We start from the raw sequence: 15,358 nt of genomic DNA on the forward strand, positions 1-15,358 counted from the left end.
GGACAGAAAGTGAGGTGAAATCTTCTGAACAGGACAGAGACAGCAAAACAAACACCACAGGGGTGTTAACCCTTCCGTGTGCTATCCAGAACTCTCATTCATATATATATATATATATATATATATATATATATATATAATCTGTTTGTTTGTGTGTGTGTGTGTGTATTCCAACTTACATACAAATTCAACTTAAGAACAAACCTACAGAAGCTATCTTGTTCATAACTTGGGGACTGCCTATATATGAAGTTAAGAATTAAATCTGGGTCCCATATCTACCCAATGCTCTAGATCTCAGTTTATGTATTGGAGCAGGTGTAGACTTTTTGCTAGTGATAACAGGTAGACAAGTGGCAGACTTGGAAGAGTTACATTTTGAACTATATCTTCCAGAATCCCTCAGCCAGCATAGCCATTAGCCATGCTAGTTAAGGAATCTAGGAGTCATAAAACAAAAAAGTTAACTTTTGAACATCCGGAGACCCTACGGTGCAGAATAAGATGATCTAACATGAGGGAGGATGGGGTATTTTTGGCATTTAAAGCTCAAGATACTATAAATGGAAAGTAATAACCAGTAATAATTTTCTGCCAAAGGCTGGGAGCAAGTCAGTTCTAGTAAGCTAAACAGATAATATGGAAAGCAGATGGAACATGTATTTTGAAAATTTAGTTCATTGTGAAATAGTTTATGCAGACATTGTACCATTTGAAGACATCTTTGCAGCTGTACAAGCTCTTTGGCACAATCACAGCATTTTAACACCACAGTTACTTATTTAAAGGAGGACATACAACACTGAGGAGAAAATGGGTACAATACTTTGCCAAATCTGCCCACATATCTACTGAGGAAATGTCATCAGAAGACCTAATTATATCATCCACAATATTAGATGTCCTTTCACTTGCTTATCCTCTAATGTTATATACAGTATCCTCTCACAATAATGTCCTTCAGCACTCTACATTGGGCAAATAGGACAGTATCTGCACATATCAGACAGTAGGAATTGGGATTTTTTAAAAACCAGTAGCAAAACACCACAATCTTCCTAGGTATTCCATCTCTGGTCTCAGAACAGGTGTCCTTCAACACACACAAACTTATTGGCAAACAAAACAATGGAGTCCAATATATTCACAAACTCCAGTCCATCAAAAGTGGTTTGAACAGAGATAATGGTTTCTTATCACTATACATATTAAACTACTGTTGACACTCCAGTCTCATGAGGCCCTTCTTTGACAGTTTATCACATCTCCCAGCCAGGATCACACTACATTCCAATAACTCCCTCCATCATCATATGGGATCTACTCCTCTTGGCTTTAGGCAATATCTCCCCCTTCTGTCTTGTTAAAACTGAACCTGCCACCATACTCACAAGTTTTGTATTTCTATGCTTAGTGACACATATAGTCTGCCCATAAACACCTGCCCCATATGAACTTCATTCTATGCATTTGAGGAGATAGACTCGGTCTATGAAGGTTTATACTTCAAGTTTGTTCTATCTAAAGTAGTGGTTCTCAACCTGTGGGTCCCCAGGTGTTTTGGCCTACAACTCCCAGAAATCCCAGTCAGTTTACTCTAAAGGGCTACAAGCTCCCTTTGCATACAGAAAATTAAATGAGTATCAAATTACTATAGTTATGTCATGCAGATGCACTTTTTGTCTGTTATTTCATGGCGATATGTTATTTGTGCCCACATATCTACATATCTAATAGCCCCAAAGTAACCTTGCATTCTCCTGAAAATGCCAGCATAAAATAGGAATGGGGGTTATGCTGCTATGTATGTGTACACGTGACTCCTAGTTTCCTGTTGACCTATGATGACCCCATGAATTTCATGGGGTTTCCATAATCAAGGAATACTCAGGGTGGTCTTGCCAGTTCCTTCCTCCAAAATATAGCCTACAGTACCTGGTATTCTTTGGTGATCTCTAAGTAGTCACCAGGGCTGATCTTGTTTACTTCCCATTATCAAACAGGATCTGGTGCCATTAGCAGGTATTTAGGACTGCTATACTGTCTTGGGAGGAGAGCAATGTCCAATCTCGATAAAATAGTAAAGAGTAGAGACATCAGACTGGCAACAAAGATCCGCCTAGTCAAAGCCATGGTATTCCCTGTAGTCACCTACGGATGTGAGAGCTGGACCTTAGGGAAGGCTGAGCGAAGGAAGATAGATGCTTTTGAACTATGGTGCTGGAGGAAAGTTCTGAGAGTGCCTTGGACTGCGAGAAGATCCAACCAGTCCATCCTCCAGGAAATAAAGCCCGGCTGCTCACTGGAGGGAAGGATACTAGAGACAAAGTTGAAGTACTTTGGCCACATCATGAGGAGACAGGAAAGCCTAGAAAAGACAATTATGCTGGGGAAAGTGGAAGGCAAAAGGAAGAGGGGCCGACCAAGGGCAAGATGGATGGATGGCATCCTTGAAGTGACTGGACTGACCTTGAAGGAGCTGGGGGTGGTGACGGCCGACAGGGAGCTCTGGCGTGGGCTGGTCCATGAGGTCACGAAGAGTCGGAGACGACTGAACGAATGAACAACAATACTGTCTTACAGTTATACCTTTATATTTTTCCTATTATTTTCTACACCAGAAAAAGAGTAAATGAAACTCAAAGAAAAGATACAGAAGAAGGAAACACATGCCCCCAAGTTAATATTGGGGAAAAAACTATAATTAGAAATTGATAATTGATAAATAATTATGTGACTGTTGTATGTCATTGTTTTTTGTATTGTTGTGCTAATTGCTATTAGTGCAGCTCAGCTAGGTGGGCAACTTTTCCAGCAACACACTGATGCCAACTGAGGTCACCAAAAGTAATTCCAAACAGATTGAGGGTGTTGGAAAGGAACTATTTGGAGGCATTTTATAGACATCAGTGCCACCGAAAGGCAGCTGTTGTCTTTCTTTGGTATTGTGATACATAAGAGATGCAGTATTCTTTATGTGCAAGGAATCACACTCCACATTTACACAGACATAAAAGCAAGTGTTAGATACCAGAAAACATGCACATGAAACAATTTGCAATTCACCCTACATTCTGTTCTCCACAGTGATATAAACAGATCATTAAGCTTAAGTTTCAGAATGCTGGAACCAATAAGGTTCTGATACTGTGAATAGTTATACATGAGATAAATAGACAAAGCTCAATTTAATAAAATTCCCAGTTCTGCACAACTATTAGAAGCACAGGAGTCCTATTATGGATTGATGCCCAGATTCATCTATTTGCTTTTAACTTATATTTAATTGTACCAGATGTCTGCTATACTCGCAAGCATGGATTTATGCATTATGCTGTAGAATGAGTTGCATAAACTGGCACATTTAATATACACTTGTCCATATATGACTCAGACACAAGTTTGCTCATCTACACTTTAAATATTGATAATATATAAATCTACTGAAGTCCATATTAATATTCTTCAAATGATCAGCAGTGGGAAGGCTGTCACAAAGAAGTAACAGAATCATGGCAGAATGTGAACAGTCTGCTCCAAATATTCTTCTTAGTCCCCATCTTGACCTCACAGTCCAAAAATAGAATATCACTGCATGTATGTTTTCACCAAAACATTTGATTTTCTTAATGCATAACCTGTACTCAGATCACAATATGGAGAAACAGAATGGTTTCCAATCGGTAAGGAGGTCAGACAAAGCTGCATTTGATTACAGTATCAGTTTAATTAATATGCAGCACGTATCAGATGGAAAGCTGGATTAGACTCAGAGGAAAAAGTTGTATAAAATGATGGGAGAAACACTTAAGATATGTAGGTGACATCATATTATTTACAAAAATAGAAAAAAATAGAAAAGATTTGGAACCAATATTAAAGACAGGCAAGAAGGAATGTACAAAAGCAGAGTGACAGTTGAACATAAAGAAAAGGAAATAATTATCAGGGATGATGTATAGAACTTTAAAGTAGACAAAAAGGATATCAAAATACTCAATATTTTCTATAACTATAAGCCATAAATCAAAATTAAGACTTTAGTCAAGAAATCGGAAGAAGAGGGAAGTAGTGAGAAAAGACAAATAAGGCATTACAAGTGGCTAGGCTAAATTAAGAAAAACAAAGTCCTGAGCTTGCATGATCTGAGCAGGGTATCTTGGAGGTCTCTCATTCATAGGGTCCCCATAAGTCAAAGCAAACTTGACAGGGGTTGACAACAATATTTGCAACCATGGAAGTGTTCTTTATTTTTGACACAACCAAGGCAGTAATCTACCAGATACATTCCCCACGTGTATTGTGTGTTCCGCAAGCCCAAGTATATGGTGTCATATAGCCAGTGAAGAGTGCATCCGGCATGAGCAAGCAAGATCCAATGGAAACTGAACTGCAGATCTGATACAAAACTCTGCAAGAGTTTATACCTCATGAACTACATTTCTGGGTAAGCAGAGTCTGTCAATTTTTTGGCTTGACCAGATGACCAACAGTATGAGTTCAAGTGGAAACAAAGTTGGACAAAGCTCTGAAAAGTTACTTTTTGCTTTTTCGCATGCTCACTGGTGGATTCTGAGAGCTGTACTCCAAAATATAACATTTCTAATCTCTGAGAATGAGCCTGCTTAATCCACATATTGTCGCACTATCTTTTGCCATCTCACCAGTCAAAACTAGGTCACTTGAGAAATAGCAACTGAGAACAGTTAGCAGCATTATGGGATGACTTCCTGTTCTAGACTCTTACTCACCGTTTCTTGTAAGGCCAACTGTCACTCTACCTTTTCCATCTCAGTTGTTTACATAACACTTTGGCCTTGAAGATCTCTACTTGAAGAAGTTCTTGAATACTTTAAATACTTCTTCTTGAATGCTTTAAATACTTTTAAAAACAAACTCAATTCACTATGCACGTACATTCTTTTAGATGGTTCTCAAGCTGTGGATCCCCGGATGTTTTGGATTTCAACTCCCAGAAATCCTAACAGCTGGTAAAATGGCTGGGATTTCTGGGAGTTGTAGGCCAAAACACCTGGGGAACCACAGATTGAGAACCACTGTTTTAGATCCTGCCCTTATGGAGCAAATAGGTCTAACAATGCTAGGGACTTTGCTCCCTATGCCTGCCCAGGCAAAATACCAATGGTTATGCCAGCTGGAAAATCTTGAGCATAGCAGTACTAAATAGTAACTCAATCAAGCTCACCATCAGATCTAGGCAGCTACAGCTTAATTTTCAACTCTCAACAGAAAGGGGCAGCAAGCCAGAAAATGTGTTCATGATAATGACTCAATCCTACTTGGTCATGTTTTCTCAACCATCTATCTAAAAGTGCCCCCTCATAGATGCTGAGTGACAGCTACTGTGATGGAAACTACTAAACTTACCCAATCTAGTTACTATGAAAAACCAGCTGTTCACTATCCTTCTTCTATGCATGCTGATCTACGTCAGAACTTTATTACGATGAACTCAAAGGATACTAGCAGGAATAAGATATAAACTGGGAAATATGCTTCTATTGCTGAGAGGGAATGTGGAGGAAAGGAAGTTCAATAAAAGTTGGCAGTCAAAGTAACAACACAGCTTGAATGGCATAACTCAAAGATAAATCCTGGTCTCGGGGAGAGATAGGCCTACCAAATGTCATTGGACTCTGCACTAAATTATTTTTCCTATTATTTTGTATCTGAATGTGCTTCTAATAACTCATAAAGATCACTCCTTATTCTTTGTAATCCTTAGATTTATTGTTTTCTTCCAGGGATTTTTTAAAGGGGTGAATGTTCTTAGAGGTTTGGTATCCTTATCCAAAGTGCTTGGGACCTGAAATGTTCTTCTGTACCTTGGAGTGCTTTGGATTTTGGATTCCTTGTATATACATAATGACTTATCTTGGAGATAACATGTAGATTTAAAGGTTAATTTATGTTTCATATAAATATAGACTAAGGATGATTTTATACACAATTTTAAAATGATTTTTGCAAGAAACAAAGTTTGTGTACACTGAATCATCCAAAACCAAAGATGTCACAATCTTAGCAACCCATGAGGACAATTTTGAATTATTTTGAAAGTCTGGATAAGGGATACACAACCTGTATTTTAATGACCCAGGCATTGACTTTTCTTTAACATGTTCTGTGCTTGTTTATGTCAAAATCCTTTGTGTGAACACTTTTTCTTTCATCTGTGCTTGGGGTTTTGCTCCATATAAATGTAGCATTATCACTTCTCTATGCGTTGTATAGCATGAAAGGGAAAAGACACAGAAATGTTCCCTGGGTCCCAACCTGGTCATCTTACCACAGTCAGCAAAAGAGCAGGGACAGCCACAGTGTTAAAATAAAAATATTTCCTCCCTGTTTCCATTTGTTTCACCACTAAGACTTCTGCCTCATAAATATATCCTGTTTGCTCCCTGTACAACCTTCCCCTCCATCCACTGTCCCACGGCCTCCATCATACCTTTTTGGATGCCACCATCAGCAGTGCAAGAGAAATCTCCAGCGCTCAGGAGAAAGCAGGTGGCAGCTTTTTTGGTTTTGTCTCTAGTACTCGAGCGCCTCATGGGCCGCTTCTCCTCGCACGGAGACGAAAGGGGCTGCTCTTCATCAGACAGCACCACATTGGCATCACCATTCTGCTTGGTATCTTGGGAAAGAGCAAAGGGGGGGAGGGGGATAAACATCTGAGACAAGATAAAACCAGTCCTCCTGTTCTTGCTTTCCTAGAACATTCCAGAACATGTAATGAAGACCCATATGACAAATCCTAATCCCAATTTGTGTAGGCACTATATAACTGTGCCCACTCAAAGTGTGTGAGTGGGCCATCTCTGAGCTCTTTTTCTACCTGACATCTCCTTCTATGTTGGCTGAGAAACTCTGCACAGAAGAGAAATGAAGCCACAGTGAACTTGAAGGAGATGTCTCCTTTAGTAGAAGACCTTAACTGTGTTTATTTAATAGTACAGTTAGCCCTCCACATTTGTGGGTTTGAATTTTGCAGATTTGCTTATTCATGGATTGGACTAAAATGTTATCTGTAGGAATCTCCAGGTCCTCTACTACAACTTTAGGATAAACTTCTGACAGAGGTTGATAGAGTCATGCTGGAGGACAGTGCAATTTTATGTTCAACCTCCAGCAGAACTTCACCACTGAGTTGTACTGGAGAATCTAGACATTCCTAAGAGAAATGTTATTTTAGGTAAAAAAACAAAAACTAGCATTTTTAATTTGCATTCTTTCACTGTGTTGTCAAAGACTTTCTTGGCTAGAATTACTGTGTTGCTGTGAGTCTTCCAGGCTGTATGGCCATGTTCCAGAAGCATTATGGAGAAGAGAAAATACTACTGAAACATGGCCATACAGCTCAGAAGACTCACAGCTACACATTATTTCATTTTTGCCCTTAACCCAGAGAATGTGGAGGGCGGAAGATGGCCTTTTGTGGGATTAACTTTTGCAGATTTGATTATTCATGGATTTGATTAATATGTTCTCTCAAGAAATCTCTAGGTTCTCCAGCACAATCCTCTGTTCAATATCTAGTGGAAGCTGACCATAGAGCTGCAATAGAGGACCTAGTGATTCCTAGAGAGTTGTTCTATCAGGTAAAAAAAGCAGTGGTTAATTTGTGGGTTTTCCACTTTTGCAGAGATCTCACACTCTTAATCCTATGAAAGTGGAGGGCCTATTGTATGTATTGATCACTATTAATATTAGACAATACATCCTGTGCCCATAAAAGGATTTCCCCAGATAGTCACTACTGGTTTGCTTTCTTCACTGCCTTAGGAATCTCAAGAATTACAATAGGTAGCATTTGGCTTCAGGGAGCAGTTTAGCGGCTTGCCCCTGGGATTTAATTGGCTGTCTGTGGAAGGATATGTGAAGTCACAAATACAGGAAGCTTCTTTTGTATCAACAAGCACTCGGAGAGATAGCTGTTGAAATCCCAGGGAAAGGACACTGAAGAGCTTCCTGAGAGAATATGCTGCCTAACTTTAAACAAAAGTTGTAAGTGGTAGCAATGTAGAGGGGGAAAGATATCTTATTGATGCTGGAGTGGCAGTCATAGAATCATAGAATCATAGAATCAAAGAGTTGGAAGAGGCCATCCAGTCCAACCCCCTGCCAAGAAGCAGGAATATTGCATTCAAATCACCCCTGACAGATGGCCATCCAGCCTCTGCTTAAAAGCCTCCAAAGAAGGATGCATGATGATTGCACGGGCATTGCAGAAAGAAAATCCAAGTTGCAAATCATGCATATACATTTAGAGCCTAGGAAAGTTACCTTTTGGGGCTATAGTCCCCAAAATCTGGCAACCATACCATGCTGGCTAGGGAATTCTGGGAACTGGAGTCCAAAACTGTGCATTCTTCCAAGCTCTGTAGCTTTAAACTGCTCGTTGCGGTGGGAGGAAAGGCAGCTGCTCTTCTGTTGAGTTCCAGCAGTTTATGCCATCTGGGAATTTGGCCACAATCCTGGGACATTCTAGTCTGGGGATTTGCACTCAGTTCTTTCACCATTATGCACAAGTGAACTTACTGCATACTGAATTATTACAGAAAAGAGTGTGTTCCATATGTCTCAGCCCTATGACCCACAAACATAGGGCTTCTGCACAAACACGTGTTTTCTGTACCAGCTATTTGATATTTGAGCATCTAAGGCCACAAATCATTGTATATACCTATCAGTAAAATATGCCTGGTAATATGCCAGTCATGATATTCCAATATGGACATTGCTGTGTTTGTCTAATCTTACACACAATCTACCCCCCAAAAGAATTAATTATCTCATAGCATTGCCTTGACCTATGTCTGAAGAAATCCAGTGAACTGCTCAATTGTGTGTGTGTGTGTGGCTTAGGTCACCTGTCAGCTTATGGTGAGCTCATTACTTTCCTAGGATTTTGTGTGGCAAGGAATCTTCACAGGAGGTTTTGCTAGTTCCTTTCTCTAAAAGTTTCCCAACCTTTGGTCCCCCAGGAGTTTTGGACTTCAGCTGCTACAATTCCTAACAACTAGTAAGCTGGGAGTTAAAGCCCAAAACTCCTGGAAGACCAAAGGTTTGGAAACAGTTCTAAAATATAGGCTACAGCATCAGGGTTCCTTGGAAACAGGTGAAGTATTATTAGATTGGAAAGGTTGTCTGAATCTCCAAAAACTTGGGGGTGGAGTGGAATTATTGTTCCAATCAGCTTGACATCAATACCAGGAAAGATTCTAGAGCAGATAATTAAACAGTTAGTCTGTAAGCACTTGGAAAGGAATGTCATGATCAATAAAAGTCAAAATTAGTTCTCAAAAAGAAGTCATGCCAGACTAATCTTACTTCTTTTTCTGACAGAGTTGGAATCTTGTTAGATGTGGAGAATGCTAAGTATTTAGCATACTTTGGTTTTCATAAGACTTTTGATAAGGTTCCCCATAATATTCTTGCAAATTGGCTAGCAAAAGGTGGACTAGACAATGCTACTGTTAATTGGATTTCTGATTGGTTTACCGACTAAACCCAAAGTGTGCTCACTAATGGCACCTCTTCATCCCGAAGAAAAACTACTACTGGGATGCCACAGTATTATGTCCTGGGTCCTGTACTGTTGTGTCTTCCTCTTCTGCCTCTGAGTAGGAATTGGAAGAGGAGAAGGCTGAAGAGGAAGGGGCTGCAGATTCTGGGCAGATGGTCAACCATGCTCAGAAGAAGAAGAGGGGGGAGGCACACAGGTTGTTCCTAAGTTTCAAGAACACCGAAGGGAGCAACAAGCAAGGCGTAGCAATCAGACTACTCCCCTAGAGGCTCTTGTACAGTGGGCTGAGGGCTATAAATCAAAAGCAGGGGAAACAACCGTCGCTGGCAGCAACCGATCCAATTACCTCCCCTTGGATCCTGTATTTGTTTCTGCAAGAAGCCTCATCTTTCGAACTGTTTTGCCTTGAGAAGAAATTACCAAATACTTTACTTTGTTCACCCAAAAGACTTTTGCCTTGTTTTGTGATCTTGCCTCTTGTGAACTTGCTTTTGTGAATTTGATTTTGCTATTTTAAACTTTGCTGAAGTAAAGCTTTTTGAGTTCCTTTAAAGCTGGTTTTAGTAGTAGTAGTAATAGTAGTAATAATAATTATTATTTATTTATTTTTAGACTGCCCTATCCCAAGGGGAAGGGGTGGTTTCCAACATGTATGGCAAACATTCAATGCCCAAAGGGGGGGGGGGACATTCAGACAAATTACGTTAGGACAAACCATATTCAACAATATAAAAACAACCTAACTCTAAACTGAACTTTAAGGATATTTCTGGGCAAAACTGGACATGTACTATTTTATAAATGGCATGATGACAGAAAAGAGGGCGTATTACCAGATTTTCAGATGCCACCAAATTAGGACGAATATCAAATATCCAGAGGACAGAATCATAATTCAAAATGATTTTTGCAGATTGGAGCACAGTGCCAAAAGTAACAAAATGAATTTTGACAAAGAGAAATATAAGATACTACACTTAGGGGGGGGGGGGGGGATGAAAAGCACAACGATAGGATGGATGACACCTGGCTTGAAACAATAGATGTCAAAAGGATCTGGAAGTTTTAGTAAACAACTAACTGAACAAGTCAACTGTTAATAGCATCTGAGGAAGTTGAATCAGTCTATGAGTGATCACGCTGCCAATTTCATCCTCAGTCTCTAAGGTGCTACAAGATACTTTTGAATGATGCATAACTAGTGTCATGTAGCTGCTAAAAACCCAATGCAATTCTAAGGTAGGAGTAGTGGCTAGATCGAAGGAAGGAATAGCACAAATCTATCCTACTTTGGTCAGACCTCATCTGGAATACTGTGTCCAGTTCTGAGCACCACAATTCAAGAAGGATATTGACAAGCTAGAACATGTCCAGAGAATGGCAACAAAATGGTAAAAGGTGTGAAAGTCAAGTGGCTTAGGGAGCTGGGTATGTTTAGCCTGGTGAAGAGAAGGTTAAGCGGGGACAAAATGACCAGGTTTAAATATTTGAAAGGATGTCCTATTAAAGACAGAGCAAGCTTGTTTTCTCCTACTCCAGAGACTAGAAAAAGGAGCAATACATTTTAAAGAGATCTCAGCTAAATATTAAGATCTTGTGTGTTCCTGCATGTCAAAATGGAGTTTGACTGAATGGCTCTTGAGATCTCTCAACTCTGTTTGTTATACTGGTTGCACCCTACCTAGTCTGCATCAAATCTGTAGCCTATTTCCCTCTTTTGGGTGCAAGGTTGCCATTTCACAGTGGCTGCACATAACCTGGTATTGAGTCTCTCTGATTTTCTCACCTGAAAAATTCATTGACCTAGTAATGAGGAAACAACAACAACAACAACCTATTAGCATATCTACACTTGGAGCAAGCTAAGTATTTCTTCAGCTTACATATTTCATATTGTCTGTTTCATTTGTTATGAGCCAAATTAGGAGAGAAACCACTGAAGTTAAATCCTCAGCTAATGCATACTGTGTTTTCCACACTCCCTGTCTTACATATGCACACACACCCATTCAAACAAAGACCAGCCCCCACATCTGTTTCTTCAGGAGTCATTTACCAGAAAGCACTTCAATAAAAATTCTTGCCTGTCTTCCGGATAAAAAAGAGGGCGCACACTCTCGCTTCCTCTTTAAAGCCTGCTGTACACTTAGGCTTCCCATGCAAGTCCCAAAGCAGTTCCCACTGTTAGCCAGAAGTCTGCAACAAGAAACCCAAGAGAAGCACAGACCTAAGCTGCAATGATAGAGCTAGCTTAACAATGGCCAGCTGAAACAAACAAAGGCACAGCAACAAGAATAAATCACCTGCATCAATTAATTTCTGCCTTTTCATGCTCCACACATATGCCATATTGTGGCATATATCATTTGCACAACTTGGAATCACTTTTCTTATAATTTGGATCTACTCATTTATGTTCTAATCTCTGAAGCTGTGGGATGATAGTAATAAACACTTACTCAAATCAACATTGGAGTACAACTCCAAATCCTCTAGTCAATCATTATTATGCTGGCTGCAAGAATCTGGGAGGTGTAGTCAAATACCCTTTTCCATGTTCTAACCATATGAGTGATGATCTTCTTGTGCATTGGTTTACCATTTGACCTTTTTTTTTGCGCCAGAAAGTATCTGAGGGTGTTATTTGGCTTCTCAAACTAAGTCCCTAATGATCACAATCTGGAAAGTGACTTTCAAACCAATTGATTACAGTTACATCCCAAAACCATTCACGGTAATTAGTTAATTACAATGATTACAATTTTTAAAATGATACTTTATTTTCCTGTTTCACATACATAATTATTGTTTATGTTTTCCATTCAGTAGTACCAGATATCACATGAGCTAGCACTTCAATCAAAAGGTACTCCTCCACTCCTATTTAGTGTGGCCATACCACTGTAATTATAAAAACAACTAAATGTTAAAGTTGCACTACAAAAGGAGTGAGATTATAACTCTTGTTGAGTTATATCTGCAATGTGGTGTATTTTTTAACTTTTATTTTTAGGAAAATAATTAAATACATGTAGCAAATGACTGTAAACGGTTGTTTCCACCTAAACATTAGGAAGAATCTCTTGACTCAAAGTTGTATTAGACAGAGGAACACTGCCTTGGAGGATGGTGGACTCTCCTTTGAAGATCTACAGAAGTTACATGGCCATCTTTCTGGAGTATTGTAGTTATGATTTTCTACATGTCAGAAGTTGGACTAGATGTTCCTTGTGGCCCTTCCCACTCTAGGATCATAACAGGAGTGATTCAAAGCTAGCATCAGAGCTTGAAAACATTGTCTTGGAATACAGCTCTCAGAATCCTTCACTCAGCTTTTGATACACAAGATAGAGAACCTGTCTTTGATCCTCCACAAGGTGTAATTTAGCTGCACGCAGATACCTACCACCATTCCCCCACTCCACAGGTTTCATCAAGCCCAGTATCTTAACATCTCACCTGATCTTTTGTTTGCCATCATTCCTGCTGCTGTTGCTGCTGCTAGGGGGCTGTTACAACTTTGCACACTGTTGTGGGGGGAGTTGTCATCTGATCTGCCATAAGTTGGAGAGTCAAGTGGTGCTGGGCGAGGTATATGCTTTTTTTTCTTCTTTGGCAGCTTCTGCTTAGCCATAGCCAAGGAGTAATACATTCCAAAATTGTTGACAATTACTGGAACAGGCATAGCGATGGTAAGGACTCCAGCCAGAGCACAAAGTGCTCCCACCAGCATTCCTGACCAGGTCTTAGGGTACATGTCACCATATCCCAGAGTGGTCATGGTCACTACAGCCCACCAGAATCCAATGGGAATATTCTTGAAATGGGTGTGCTCACTACCACTAGGGTCAGATGGCTCAGCACCAATCCTTTCAGCATAATAGATCATGGTGGCAAAGATCAAAACTCCCAGAGCAAGGAAGATGATGAGAAGAAGAAACTCATTGGTACTGGCCCGGAGCGTGTGGCCCAGCACCCGAAGACCCACAAAATGACGTGTCAACTTGAAGATGCGGAGGATCCGGACAAAGCGGACTACCCTCAGGAAGCCCAGTACATCTCGTGCAGCCTTGGATGACAGGCCACTGAGACCCACCTCCACATAGAAGGGCAAGATGGCTACAAAGTCAATGATATTAAGAAGGTTCTTAACGAAGACCAATTTATCTGGACAGCACATAATGCGTACTAGAAACTCCAGAGTGAACCACAGAACACAAACTCCCTCAATGTAAGTGAGAATGGGCTCCGTCTCCATCTCATGCACCACAATGAACTGTGTCGTGTTTCCATCCACCACTGTCTCAGTTGTATTCGAATGCTTAATAAAGGCTTCATGTGTCTCCAAGCAAAATGTGGTGATGGACACCAGAATGAAAAAAAGGGAGGCAAAGGCAATTACCTGCAGAGGAAGGGGAAAACAATCTCAGTGGTTAAAATGAACATGCCATGAGAGACGAAAAACAATCTAAAGAGAGATGTGACAAGCTTTGAAATACATTTTCTTCCTCTCTCTCATCTGCTTTTATTAATCACTACAAAGATGACAGAATGAAAATACTGTATACACTTGATTTGAACTAGGATGAGAAATAGCTCTGATCAAAATATATGTTTGGTGTTGTGATTTGCACATTTCATATGAGACTCTTTGTCTCTTCTTGGTATAATGTGGGCCATCAGTGTGTAATACAAATGACTTCCTTGGAAGGTTTTCTACTTTTCATGACTACATCACATTACAAGTTTTTTTATCACACAAAATGTGTTAATTGACTTCCCAAGTGCCACTGTGTTCATGTTATTGCAACAGTTTGATGAATGGCCAGTGGTAATACATTTGTCACTGTCAATATTTATGACTTTTAACGTTCTTCTTACCTTGCTACATATAATAATAATAATAATAATAATAATAATAATAATAATAATAATAATAATAATATAATTTTCTTACCCGCCTCTCCTCACAGCTTGAGGCGGGTTACAACATTGCTAAAACACATAAACAAAACACACAGTTATTCCTGATCATGTATACTCTGTGGGTGGATGTGTAGAGCATTTCATGTATCTGATGCTACTATCCATAAATGCTTGTGCTGCAATAAATTAATTCTTCTGTAAAGTGTCAGGGTTACTGCAATAAATATGATTACCCCTTGGAGACTTGTTATTATTCAAGAATGAATCATAATTTTGAATTCCGATCCATGCCTCAAGGCAGAATGATATCCTGAACCAATACATGCAAGTGAAAGGGTGGCCATATTGCGTAGAAGACAAATTTGAAGTCATAATTGTGGTGAGATCTTTACTAAACCAACTAGAAAGGAATATTACCTAGCATTTGAAATTAACACACATCTTTATCAGGAAAGTGTTGGAGATAGAAGCTGAATCTACACTGCCAGTTAGAAACTGCATTATATGGTCAGTGTAGACCCATATAATGAAGTTCAAGGCAATTTAAATGGCATTATATGGGTCTACACTGACCACATAATGTAGTTCCAAGCTGTATTATGTAATAGTGCAAATCCAGAGTCATGAAGTCTTTGAGCTAGTATCAAAGAAAGGTTTGATTAGAGCAGATGTTGAAAAGGTGCAGCCTATTGGGAGTGTATTGGTCTCCAGGGCTATTTTGAGGCACCAAATATCCCAGTAATCTCACTCCCATTGGGGGGGGGGGGGGCAGGTAATGAATTCTAGCTTATGTTTTGTTATGCCTCTCCAGGGCCTAAAGTACTGTAGTAAATGGTTCCTCTACACTCCCAGAACGTGTGGAGAGACAATTATGCATATGGC

The 15,358-nt window shown here is 39.7% G+C and overlaps 1 protein-coding gene across 1 annotated transcript in view; it reads right to left on the reverse strand.

Annotated features, from left to right (window-relative positions):
• KCNC4 (potassium voltage-gated channel subfamily C member 4) overlaps nucleotides 1-15,358 on the reverse strand; it is a 46,728-nt gene that overhangs the window by 15,727 nt on the left and 15,643 nt on the right. The window contains exons 2-3 of the mRNA XM_060773266.2: nucleotides 13,010-13,952; nucleotides 6,473-6,658 (exon numbers count right to left, since the gene is read on the reverse strand). Coding sequence (XP_060629249.2) covers nucleotides 6,473-6,658; nucleotides 13,010-13,952 — 1,129 coding nt within the window. The remainder of the gene's footprint in view (nucleotides 1-6,472; nucleotides 6,659-13,009; nucleotides 13,953-15,358) is intronic.

Source organism: Anolis sagrei, chromosome 4, assembly GCF_037176765.1.
Source record: "Anolis sagrei isolate rAnoSag1 chromosome 4, rAnoSag1.mat, whole genome shotgun sequence".
In the NCBI taxonomy this organism is placed as follows: Eukaryota; Metazoa; Chordata; class Lepidosauria; order Squamata; family Dactyloidae; genus Anolis; species Anolis sagrei.